This window comes from Zootoca vivipara, chromosome Z, assembly GCF_963506605.1.
Source record: "Zootoca vivipara chromosome Z, rZooViv1.1, whole genome shotgun sequence".
Taxonomy (NCBI): Eukaryota; Metazoa; Chordata; class Lepidosauria; order Squamata; family Lacertidae; genus Zootoca; species Zootoca vivipara.
Window position 1 is genome coordinate 1,828,509 of NC_083294.1, and position 12,910 is coordinate 1,841,418.

The 12,910-nt window shown below is 46.9% G+C and overlaps 1 protein-coding gene across 11 annotated transcripts in view; it reads left to right on the plus strand.

Annotated features, from left to right (window-relative positions):
* The window catches only part of DNM1 (dynamin 1), a 148,403-nt gene that overhangs the window by 63,138 nt on the left and 72,355 nt on the right, over positions 1–12,910 (plus strand). For all 11 annotated transcript variants that reach the window (XR_009557002.1, XR_009557003.1, XR_009557001.1 and 8 more), the window contains exon 10: positions 1,868–2,006. Coding sequence is in view for 8 of the 11 variants with exons in the window: in XM_060270180.1 (XP_060126163.1) it covers positions 1,868–2,006 (139 nt within the window). In the remaining 3 variants the exon portion in view is untranslated. The remainder of the gene's footprint in view (positions 1–1,867; positions 2,007–12,910) is intronic.

The window sequence follows — 12,910 nt, forward strand, 5'->3', positions numbered from 1 at the left end:
TCCTGAAGACGTCAGAGGTATGGTAGGTTGGCAGACGGGCAGAAGTGCCTGCCGAGGCTTTGAAACCCGTGGGTAGGTTCCACTATTGATCCCTATTGGCTTGCTTCCTGTTTCCCTGAGGCAGGAGCATGTAAAATAAAGCTGCCTTTCCATTCACTGTGGAAGGGGAAGTGATGTCACCTGCAAGAATAAGTACCCCAGGAAGTAATCCCACCCTGGCTATTGTTTCATGTTGCTTTTCTCTCTCGAATATCTACAATGGCTCAGTTTTCCATTCTGGTGGCAAGGCCACTTCTGTCTGCAACCTGCACTGGTGTCATGCTTGCAGGACCCATTTAGACCGCCTCCCCCACCTGATGCCTTCCAGATGTTTCTTCAGTCAGTGGTTGGTATTATGAGGGCTGTAGACCAAAACATCTGGGTGGCACCAGGTTCAGGCGTCTGGCTTTGATGTTGCACCAAGCCCAGGGGCTGGCTGTAGTTTGGCCTGATTAAGAAGGGGAGGAGGTTCTTAGCATGCCAGCTGTGAGAGAGCAGCCCCGAGGTGCACTTTGCTCCTCTTACTTCCCACGAGTTCTCTAGGTTTTCCATGACGGGCAACTCATGATGGGGTGTGCATCCTGCCTAAGGCCCACATCATAAAGGTTGAGTCTGGATCCACATTGGTTGCTGCTTCTGTATGCAGTGGTAATCAGCCTCAAAGTTTTCTAGGCTCTGTTCTCATCTGATGCTCTGCTCCCTCTGCCCTCACTGCAGGTGTGTCGTTAGGAAAGATATACAATCCAAGGGAATAGCTAGGTGTGGTGGTGGCGGCAGAACTTGAGTCTCTTCTCTTCCTCCTTCCTTGCAATGACAAGGGCAACCTGGTGCCCTGGGAAAATTTAGTACTACAAGTCCCATCATCCCCTGCCAGCACAGCAATAGAACCCCATAAAGTAGCACATGCCAAGCTACAAAGGGAACAAATTAAAAAACAGCAGCTATCTAAAACCCCAATGAAAAAGTGGGGGACCAGTGGCCCTGTATGTCTTGTAGGACTACAACTCCCATCATCCTTGGCCAAGCTGGTCAAGCTTGGTGGGAATTGTAGTCCAACAAGGTTTTGTGCTGGCAAGGGAGCCAAATGCATCCCCCCAAGCCTCTTAATCTAGCCCCTGCCAGGCCCTGCTCTGGGCCCTCCTCAAGGGCTTCTGATTGGTTTGAATGTGCTGTTGAACTGAGAGAATGCCCCTCACTTTTTTAGATGGTGGATGGATTGGTAGTGTGTGTGTTTGTGTAGAAACCCCTGACTTTTGCATGGCTGGGATGTAAAGTACTGCACAAAGGTATAAGTCATTTCTATTGTTCTGCCTCTGGCCCCATCCACCACAGCATGCAGCCCTGGTAAGGTTGCCTGTATGAGAGTGTGAGCCAAAGGTTCCTCACCCCTGATTTGGAGGGCCAAAGGTTCCCCACTCCTCCTGTAAGCAATGCTCAAAGAACAGCAGGGCAGCAGGGCAGAAGGAGGGTCAGCTTGGGAGCCCCAAAGCCTGCTGGGACAGGAAGGTCATCTCCTCTCGATCTAAGCCAGAGGTTGGCCCATCACCTTAGCTCCCTACATCCCTGACTACATCCGCTGGAGGTGATGGTAGCTGGGAGAGCCACAGTTTCCTTCGCCCCTGGCCTTGTCCATGTGGGGAAGTGGGTTGTGTAGCCCTCAGAGAGCTCTTCTCTTCCTTCCTGATTTCTCAAGTCTTACCCAGCACACCCTAAGCTGCTTCTCTGTGATATGAGCGACTGCTCTGAAGTTGGTCTGTAATGCTGTGTCACTCCTCTTGCCCTGTCTTCCTCCCACTTTGTCTTGTCCCCTCCCCACCGGGGTGTTTAGAACCGGTCTCTTCACGCCCGACATGGCCTTTGAGACCATTGTGAAAAAGCAGGTGAAGAAGATTAAAGAGCCTTGCCTGAAATGCGTGGATATGGTGATTTCGGAGTTAATCAATACCGTTAGACAGTGCACCAAGAAGGTAACCCCGAAAGGGAGCATGGAGTCCCAACATGCTCTTGCCCACATCCCCTCTGGCTGAAGCACAGCATTTGTGATCTGGGTGACAACCCTTGCCTGGCAGTGATGTTTTGTTGTATTTTCTAACTACCCTCCTTAACAGCATGACTAGAACTGAGCGAATCCAGGCTGGAGTTCCCTAGCCAATCAGAAAGAGATGGGGAAGCTTAAGGGTTGTGGCCAGCTTTCCTCCCGCAGCCATTTCTTCATGAGCTCTGAAATCCTGGGTGCCACTACAACTTATTGCACCGTGAGGAACAAATGCATTCCGCTGGCCCTCGGACAGGAGGAAAATTTTATACTTAAGAAAAAAAGAAACCCATAACAACAGGCTGTAGTCTTGTCCCCACCCTCCACAGCTTCACCAGAATCCTACCTTATTTCTCCATTTGCTTCTGATTTCTCCATTAGAGCCTCCTTTGGAGGTTTCAGGTCTTCAGAATGGGGTATAGATAGGAAACAATGCTTAGGGTGAAAACAGATTTAGCATTCCCAGAAAGATTACAGCTGGCTCTTTGCCTTGACTTCACAATATCTCTTAGAGGCATGCACACCAGTGGCTGGAACACGCAGTGCCTGCAGAACACTTTCCCCTCAGCACCACCAGCAGCAGAGCCCATTTCAAGAAAGAAAAACATATGGCATTTTTGAAGACCAGTGACAATACTATCAAAGCACTGCTAGCAGTCTGTCTCCACCATTAATAAATGTATCTTTATATCTCGGGATTTCCATTTCTGAGGGCTCCATAGCCACATGGGTCCGTTCTAAAACCTCTGCAGCTTGGTACATTTTCTGATTGGCTTGGTTTTGTGTCCTGTCCTGGAAGAGCAGCAACTGGCTGAAGAGAACTAAACTAAAAACATCTCTCCTCTTTGGATTGCCCACCACTCTCTCCTCAGTCTCTTGGAATATGAGTTGCCTTGGAGTTCCCACCTTTCATTCACTTAGGCTATGATTGGGTGTCGTGGGAGAGGTACCATAACCTCACCCCATTTTATTCCAAATGACTGCAGGTGCAGAGAAATACAAGAGAGACAGGTGTTCCTTCTCTTAGTCATGGTCTGCTCCTTTCAGGCAGACACCCAGGTACTGGAATTTATTTATTTAATTTTTTAAAAAGGCCTTTGACTCTCTAGAGTTGTGAGCGCTTGGAACCTTTGGCATGTTGGACGAACTGGTGGCCATTTGGGAACAGGTAACTGGGCAGGGTGAAATATGGAGTATTCTAGAATGTTATTTGTGGCAAAGACTTGAGTCCAGGCAAAAGAGGAGATGCCTGGTTGCTTTGGCAAGAGGCCACAATGACCGGTTGTCATCATTCTTGGGCTCAGATTGGGAGCAAACAAAAGTGAGCGCATCTGTCATAGGTTCCTTCAAGTTCTAGAATGCTGGGAGGACTTTTGTTTTTTTGTTTTTTCCCCCTGCTCTCTTTATGTGGGTGATGGGGGTCAGTGGCTGTGGGGAGCACCCAGAAATCTTGCCATTAGTGTCTGATTAAACGCAAGCCGGTAGGCTGCCAAGTATGCAGTGTCGTCAGAATAACTGGATTGGAAGGGCCAATTTTTTGTGTCCCTGCCCACTCCACTTGTACCTCCTCTGTTAATTTTCCCATTGGTTAATCACCACTCCCTGCTTTCCTACAAATCTCCCTTTCTGTTTGTTTGTGCTATTCACATTCTTTCCTCTTTATCTTATTTCTCTTGCCCTCCCCCAACAAGAGCAAATCTGTATCTGTAGTGAAACCCTTTCTAAAACTGACATGAAGAACAGTTTCCTTCCTTCTAGTGAGGACTGGGTATCCAGAGGTGTGAGGAACCTTTGGACCTCCAAGTGTTGCTGAAATACAATTGCCATCATCCCTAGCCATTGGCCATACTTGATTGGGCGGGTGGGAGTCAAATAATATCTGGAGGGCCAAAGGTTCCCCACAATTGTTCCAAGCAATTAGGAAGCAGGTAAGAATGGAAAAGTTGGAAAGAATGCAGGCAGATAGAGATTGTTATCACTGGTTCCTACAGAACCAACACTTGCGGTTTGAATTCACATGTGACTGATGCCCTTGGCGCTCTGTGTGTGTGTGAGTGTATGAAAGAGAGAGAGAGAGAGAGAGAATGAGAGGGGGAGGGGGAAAGTGTTGTTTAGCCCAGCATAACCCCATACAAGTGGAAACTGTACCAAAATGGTGCAGCATAAAGTGCTGTTGTTCAGGGAGCCAGCCAGCCATGCCCTTTTCCAGGATGCCCTGCAGCTGGGAAAAGGCACTTCTAGCCACTCAGGTTATGCAGGCCTCTAGGACAATGTTGGTCCCAGATATACTCTTCAACTGGGTACCTGCCTCCTTCAGGGGCAGTGCACTTCTGTGCAGGGCAGGCAGCTGACCAATTTAGGATTATAGAATCATAGATTTGTAGCATTGGAAGGGACCCTAATGGTTATCTAGTCCGATTCCTGGCAATGCAGGAATCACAACTAAAGGTTTCCTGGCAGGTGACCAGCCAACCTCTGCTTAAAAGCCTCCAGTTAAGGAGAGTCCACCACCTTCTAAGATAGACCATTCTTTGGTTTAGTCGGAATCTCATTTCTTGTTGTTTAAATTCATTGGTTCAGGTCCTACCCTATGGACCGGGAGAAAACAAGCTTGCTTCATCTTTCGTGTGGAAGCCCTTAAGATATTTGAAGATGGCTATCATATCACCTCAGAGACCCAGGTGGCGCTGTGGGCTAAACCACTGAGCCTAGGGCTTGCTGATCAGAAGGTTGGTGGTTCGAATCCCTGTGATGGGGTGAGCTCCCGTTGCTTGGTCCCAGCTCCTGCCAACCTAGCAGTTCGAAAGCACATCAAAATGCAAGTAGATAAATAGGAACCGCTATAGCGGGAAGGTAAACGGCGTTTCCATGTGCTGCTCTGGTTTGCCAGAAGCGGCTTTGTCATCCTGGCCACATGACCTGGAAGCTATACGCCGGCTCCCTCGGCCAATAATGCGAGATGAGCGCGCAACCCCAGAGTCGGTCATGACTGGACCTAATGGTCAGGGGTCCCTTTACCTTTACCTTTATCATATCACCTCTCATCTAAGCTCCCTAAACTGTTCCTCATAAGGTTGAGTTTCCAAACCTTTTATCATCTTGGTCACCTGCCTCTACACATGTTATCTATAAATAGAAAGTAGCACATGCAAATGTATATTGGAGTGGTTTGGGGGGGGGGGCTGTGCATAATTGGCCACTGGTAGGTTCTGCAGATGCAGCCAGGAATTCAAGATGCAAGGGAAGAGAGAGAGACACAGAGAGCGTGTGTTTAAAGGCACCTTAACTTCCTTTTCCATTAGATTCCCCCCCCACTATTAAAAAAATGTGTGTGTGTGTGTTTTAAAAGGCATCAAGCAAATGCTAAACTGGCAAGTCGTGCTTTAAACCTATAAAATTGTGCATCTGATTCCCTGGTAAATTTAGTTGCCAAAAATATTGCAACTGATAGGAAGTTGGGCTCACTCCTTGGTAGAAAAATATGCATGTGGCAAATCTTTTTGGAAAGGTGTTAGTAGTGCTTTTCCCCTTGGGGGTACTCAGTGGTGTGCAGTGCCAGCATCTTTTTATGGATAATTTATTAAATTTGCTAGCCACTTTATCTAGCCCAAGGCAACCCCAAGGTACAGATCATCAGCTTGGTGCAATGTCAGACGCCGAGGAAGGGAAGAGGGATTAGGAATATGGCCAGTGTTCAAGTGTTATCACTCCTCTGGCCCTTGCTGTTTCTAGAAAAATATATTGTTTCATGCCGCCCCAAGCTCCAAGTGTTGTGAGATTCCAGGGGTTCGGTTTCCTTGGAATGATGGACGGCGGCGATTGTGGTGTCTTTAGGAGAGATGGTTTATCTACACATACATACAACCTGAGCCTACAATGGAGGTGCTCACAGCATGAGCACCCCAAAAGGGTCTTGCTTCTCCCACCACCATAGCCTTGGATTCCAGCAGGAATCAGGTACAGCTCTGATGCGCTGGCTTCTGCCAGCCGCCTCCTTCTAGCCCAGCTCTCACATACAACACTGACTATTGCCCATAGCTGTCAAGTTTTCCCTTTTCTCGTGAGGAAGCCTATTTAGCATAAGGGAATTTCCCTTAAAAAAAAGGGAGAACTTGACAGCTATGCTATTGCCCTTCTCACTAGCAGTCAGCCCAGGGCCCACCCATTTGGCACAACACCACTTCCCTTTGTTATACCATGCTTAGGCCCACTGACTCACCTAAAAGCTGACCTGTCTCCTTTAACCACTGAATCCTCCATTAGATTTTAACCCTTGCTGGATCCAGGACCCCAGGGGTTAAACTCGGGCATCACACAGAGTGACCTCCCTACTCAAATAACAACAACCCTCACAACAGTATGAATGGTGCCAAATAACCGAATATATATGCACAGTTGCTTAATTAGAGTCATCATCAGTCTTTTTCAATGCCACATTTTCCACAGGAGCAATTTACAGGAAAATAAACAGTAAAAATACAGTAGTATAATAACTGAGATAAACAACAATTCATTTGAAATGCATCAAAAGTAAGCATGCAATAAGAAAATTAACAGTATATTCCAAAGTGAGGCCAAAGCTGGTGGCATTAGCACCTCCCAACATGCCCTGTCCTCACACCAATATTTTCATACTCAGACTCAAAAGGTAAGAAACACCCCTGTAGCTGTTTGGCAGCTCTTCCCTTTTGAAAGCACACAGGGCGGGGAAAACAGTTGGCACCTGATTTACGCAAGCTGCAGAATCCAGCTTTATAGTACAGAAGCTTTATTATGCAGGTTACAGAATACTATACATAATTCTGAGTTTTGAAAAGTCTAGCAGAGAGCATACACGTGTTATGTGGCAACATACTGTACAGTGGTAAATTTTAACTCATGTTCATCTTCAAGAGAAAAGTCACACATAGTAAAGCTACATTAGAGAGCCTGTAGATCAGGGACAGGGAGTCTGTGATGCCCCATGTATTGACTCTTGATTCTTATCCACCTCAGCTGGCATGGCCAATGGTCAAGGATTATGCAAGTTGTAGTCCAGCAACATCTGGCAGGCTGCAGGTTCTCCACTGCTGTTGTAGGTCTTCCCTCTGACACGTGTGTTAGCGTTTTCAGGGTTACTTCTTCAAGGACCTTAAGCTGCATGTGTGTGCTTTATTAGGTGTCCACATAGAAAGCAACCTTGAGGGTGGATGAGACATGACCTGAGGCCCCAGTGAGACTCACAGTAGGGAGATGAAGGCTTCATTTTTTCAGGAGTCAGAGAGAGTGGCAGGGTTGGGGAGGAAGGGATCTCTGCATTTACCCATCTGTCCATTTCACTGGCCACACCCTGGCTTGCAGTTTTCCATTCCATCTTTTCTTCCTCCTGTAGAATCCACCTGATGCTTGGCAGCACTTTGGTCCTTTAATGACGCTCACTTGGGTTACATTTGCCTAAGGCAGAGATAAACAACATGGTTCCTTCCAGATGCTACTGGACTTCAACACCCATCAGCTCCAGCCAGCTTGACCAATGGTCAGGGGTGGTGGGAGCTGGGAGTCCAGCAACATCTGGATGGCACCACATTGGCTACCCCTGGCCTGTGGAGTGAACCAAAATCTCATTTTTGCCTTGTGTTTTTCTCTTCTCCCTTTCTTTCTCTTTCTTCCTTTCTTCCCCTCCCTCCCCTCTGTCTGATCTCTTTCTTTCCTCCTCTGTCTGCTTCGCACTCCTTTCTTCTTCTTGCTGCTTCTCTCCTTCCCTGCTCCTTTCGCCACGCAGAACGGGTCTCTTCACGCCTGACCTCGCTTTTGAAGCCATAGTGAAAAAGCAGGTGCAGAAACTGAATGAGCCATGTCTGAAGTGTGTGGACATGGTAGTCAGTGAGCTCACGTCCACCATCAGAAAGTGTAGCGAAAAGGTAAAGAAACCGGACACCACCAAAGAGAGGGAACCTTGGCACAATGCCCCTTTGCGCCCAGGCATACCCATCCGTCCAGGGACAGAGACACAGGGGCTCATTTCTTCGTACGCTGAGTGCAGCAATCCATGCCAGCAAAATGAGGAAAATTAGGGACATGTGCCAGAGTTTGGCTCCTGGTTTGTCAGCAGGCAAATAGGCATTGAATTCTTTAAAACAGTTGTTTGCTTTTTATTATTATTTAGTGGGTTGGTGTGAAGCTTTTCATCAACAAGCGGTCTCAGAGCAGTTTACATAAGAATAAATAAATCATGTCACTGAAAATCACAGAACAGAATTAAAGTAATATTGATAACGAGGATTTGCAAGTTGTGGCAAATCCATGCCAATTGTCTTTGTACAAAGTCTGGCATGCGCACTGGGTCACAGAAGGGTACAATCTCATTGCTTTATATCTGGAACAAAGTTAGACAACCTAGTGCCTTCCAGATGTTGCTGGACTACAGCTCCCACTATCTCTGACCGTTGGCTGTACTGTCTGGAGTTGATGGGAGCTTGTGTCCAACTGCCTCTGGGGAGCACCTTGTTTGCTACCCCTAGTCTGGAGCAATGAGCATGCCAGGTTTATACCCTACTGCAGGCATCCCCAAACTATGGCCCTCCAGATGTTTTGGCCTACAACTCCCATGATCCCTAGCTAACAGGACCAGTGGTCAGGGATGATGGGAATTGTAGTCCAAAACATCTGGAGGGCCAAAGTTTGGGGATGCCTGCCCTACTGTTTCCAGTAAAAGGGATAGCAGCCTCTCAGTGAAGACCTGATTCAACCTCATTCTTGGTTATATGAGTGAAGGAACTGTGAATAAGCCATTTGCACAGCCAATAATAGGTAACCCCAAGCTGTGTTTGTGATTGCAAACTGGCCCGGTCATCCCATAACATCTACCATGACACAGCCATCTACCTGCTTCCTAAGTGCCCAGTAATGCATTCATTTACAAATGGCTACTAACCGCGGTGGCTATGCTTTGCCTCAATGGTTGCAGGGAACCATGGGAGGAGAGAGGGCTCTTGGGATTGGGTCCTACTTGCAGGTCTCCCATTCAGGCACCTGGTTGGCCACTTTGAGAACAGGATGCTGGACTAGATGAACCCCCTTTTGCCTTGTTACGTAATTCCAGATGGTATAATTAAGCGAATTAACCATCTTGCTCTTTCAGACTTTAAAGTGGTGTTTGGTGATGGTAGTGTTGTTCTCATGCTCTTTAGGGGGAAGAGGGGCCCAAATTAATAAATGATCCGCTTACAATGTAATATTGTGTCTGCTGTCACTCAGAGCCAACTGCTATGCATTTCTTAAGAGAGGAATTCAGCTGGATAAAAAAGGGTGATTGCTTATTAGCAAGCCCTTTCGTGTTATACTCTGTTTCAGAATAAAATCTTGTTGCAACACACACACACCCCGGCCCCAATTTCAAACTGTCCCTCATTTGCATGTTGAAAACCTGTTTTATTTGCTTTTCCTCATCTAGAAAGCCAAACTTTTGAGAACAAGGAAGCAAAGAAAGAGATTGTGGATATTTTTTTTAAAACAAACAAACAAATAAATAAATAAATTGGGATTGATATTCCAGATCTCTTCCAGACAATGCCATCTCACATCTGCCAAATCAGTGCTGTTTTCCTGGGGGCACCACACACCTCTTTAAAGAGGCCAGCTTGCCCATTAGTTGATACATTCATTGATTACAGCTGGATTAGAGTCCCAACAATTCGCTCTCCCTGCTCAGATAATCTATTAAAGGTAAAGTTGCAAGTGCTGTACTAAAAACCATTCCGTTTCTCTCCTGTATTCCAGGACTGGATCTGGCAACTCGCAGAGATATTCCCAGGTTTGAGAGAGGGAGAAGTAGGGAGGGAAAAGTCCCTGCACACAGCAGTCCAAAATGAGAAATGCAAAAGCAATTTAAAGCTGCGATCCTATACCCCGTTATCCTGGGGGTAAGTCCCATTGAATTCAGTGGGACTTACTTCTGACTGGACGTGTGGCTTGCACCATAAGAGTCAATTGCGAAAATGTCAGGGCTACATAAGAGGTGACGTTAAATGAATCTTTAACACGCATGGTTTTTTAAAAATTCAAATAGCATCCACTTGGGGGCTGAAAATTACTGGGGTTGCATCAAGTGGGTGGGAAAGGGAGGATTTAACCCTTTCCTTCTGTGCTGTGCTCCTGAGGAAAATCTCTTCTCTGAAGTGACAGCTTGGGAGAAGAGGGTTCCTAGACAATCAGGCAACATTTTCTTAGTTCCTGCACCTCTTTTCAAGAGACATTTTATACCCCACTTTCCTTCAGCGCTGAATTCTTGCCCTGCAGCTTCCCCTGTCTTTGTGTCTTGTTTTCTCCCACTGAATAAGGCAATGCTCCACTTTGGGCTCTTTCCTCTTAATTGCTGGTAGAGGAGCCTGATCCACCGCTCTTGCCCTCAGTGTCACATTACAGACAGCCCCATATGCTTAGCAGGTGTATCTTGAAAACTCAAATCCCAGAACCCAGAAGGTCCTGTTCCTAGACCTGGATTGGGTGGGAAGGGGGAACTGCTAGAAGAGTTGGTGTTTCTGCTTCGGTAGGTGGAATTCTTCCCTCTGAATCAGCTATGAATGCAAGACGTGCCTTTGTGATGCTGGCTATTAGTCTAACACAAGCCTGTGCTCAGGGAATTCCAATGGAGTTCTAAGAGAAAGGCTAACCTAGGTGTCTTGAGGCCTAAATGTTAGATGAATTGTGTTTGCTTGTGTGTGTGTGTGTGTGTGTGTGTGTGTGTGTGTGTGTGCTCACTGGACCTTCCTGGTTCCGTGAGTGAATTTCTGTTCAGAATATTCCATCTCACCCCCAAAGTGACTGGATATAAGCCACAAGGAAAGGCAGACCTGTGTTATAAATCCCCATCCCCGCCCATCAGCGAAAGATCCTTACTAATCATTGCAAACTGCACGGGAAACAGATCCATCTGTTTTTTTTCTGAGCGGCCTCTGTGGGTGTGGATGGATGTGTGGGTGCATATAACTGAGCCACAAGAAAAGATGGGAAAACTTAGATGGTGCTGAAAAAAGAACGAAAAGCTGGAGGAAGAGGTTGGAAAGTGTTTCCTTCAGTTGGGCCTGGCTCTGACATTTCATTTCACACATGACAAGACTCTTCACAGCCTGAGCGCACTGCTGCTGCTACATCACTTCCAAAGGATGGCCCCCCACCCCCCTTTTAATGGCTCTGCTCCTCTGCCTTTTCTTGAGAGAATGAGCCTGAGAAATCAAGCAGCTGCCACTTTTCCGGCAGGGAGATAGAAAGATGGGAAATTCAGGTTTAAGGCAGGAATCTTTTCAAGCAAGGGGCCACTAGCCCTGCCGTCAGGCAAAGTGAGGGGACCAGGATGTTCAAGGGCAGAACTGTGCCTGCCACGTGGCCTGGACTGCAAACCCCCACTCCGAGCTGGCCTTTTGCCCCCAGGAATGGTGGATAATTGGTGGCCCAGAGCCTGTGTTTAAGTGAGATTCAGCTGCCTGGGCAGCTTCTGTACCACGGGATGTGGGTGATCTTGCTCCACCCTTCAGGCAGCAAAACGTCTTAGCCAAGCAAAGGCATGGGGCAGGAGTTTGACACAATTTGCATTGATGGGCAAAATTACCCAATTCACACTTTACAGAGCAAGGTGTGAGCTGAAATGCAGCCATCCTTTGCACTTATTTGAATTCTGCAATGAAGTTCTCCACCAAGTAAGATGCAAAAAGTGCATATAGTAAGGGAAATAAACATGCAAAAAAAATCAATATAATAGGTGTGATCCACGCTTACTTTTGCCCCACTCTTTCCAGGCGCAGGTCTGTGCTTCAAAACACTGTGCCTGAGTGCTCTTTAAAGCTGAAGCGCAACAAACAGCCATTTGGGTTTTCCATGGATTGCTCCAGTTTGGCAGTAAAGAGCAGGTTTTCATGTAGAAAGCTCCAGGGCAGCAAAGCTTCCAGACATGAAGCTTTAAAACATGGACTGTCCCTGGAAAGCTGGAGGAAAGATGAGCCCCTAGCTAAAGTGGTGTACAATAATGCATACACAAATGTACATATTAGGAGACATTTGCACTATAACGCTTATGAATTCTCACACAGACTTTATTTTATATATAAAAACTACCGGTAATTTGTATCATGAAATCATAGTTGGGATAGAGTTGGAAGGGACCGTAGGGGTCATCTAGTCCAACCCCCTGAATTGCAGGAATCCTGGCCACAACTGTCCCTGGGTGGACAATGATAATGTGAAAATGTGGAGAATTGGGAAAATGTGAAACTGAAATTAGCAGATTCACGCATCCCTAGTCTGGCCCTGCCAGGCCTACCTGAAGACATCAGGGGTTGAAACTGGAGCTGTCAGCAGGCCGAACGAATGTTCTACCAATGAGCTATAGTGCTTTTCACCTGTTTATTTTCTTTGTTGAGCCACGCTTCTGTTTAAAGGTGCAGGGGCTCTGCCAGAGAACGTAGTCACCAACCTTCCACTTACAAAGCACAGTAGTAATTGCTAGCTCTAGGCCAGGCCTAGGATAACCATTTCAGCAGTTTGCACCAACCCATATGTAAGAAACATGGCAGCTAGGACCTGCGCAAGGCAGCCGTCAGAACAGTAGAGGAAGAAGCGAGGGCAGAGGGAGGTGAGAGGAAGAAGCAGAGACTTGATTGGAGATGTGGTCTGAGGTTGTCCACTGTGAGTTCCATAGCATGGAAGCAAGTTCCAAAGTTAGGGAGTAACTGTCTGGAATAAAGGACATGATGGTGAAAGTCCAGGAGAGGGAAATGTGCACATGGCAAATATTTGAGAACCGATTTCCAAGCCAGCCCCCTTTTTTAGGTTTCACCTGCTCTCCTGTTCGGAATCATGGCA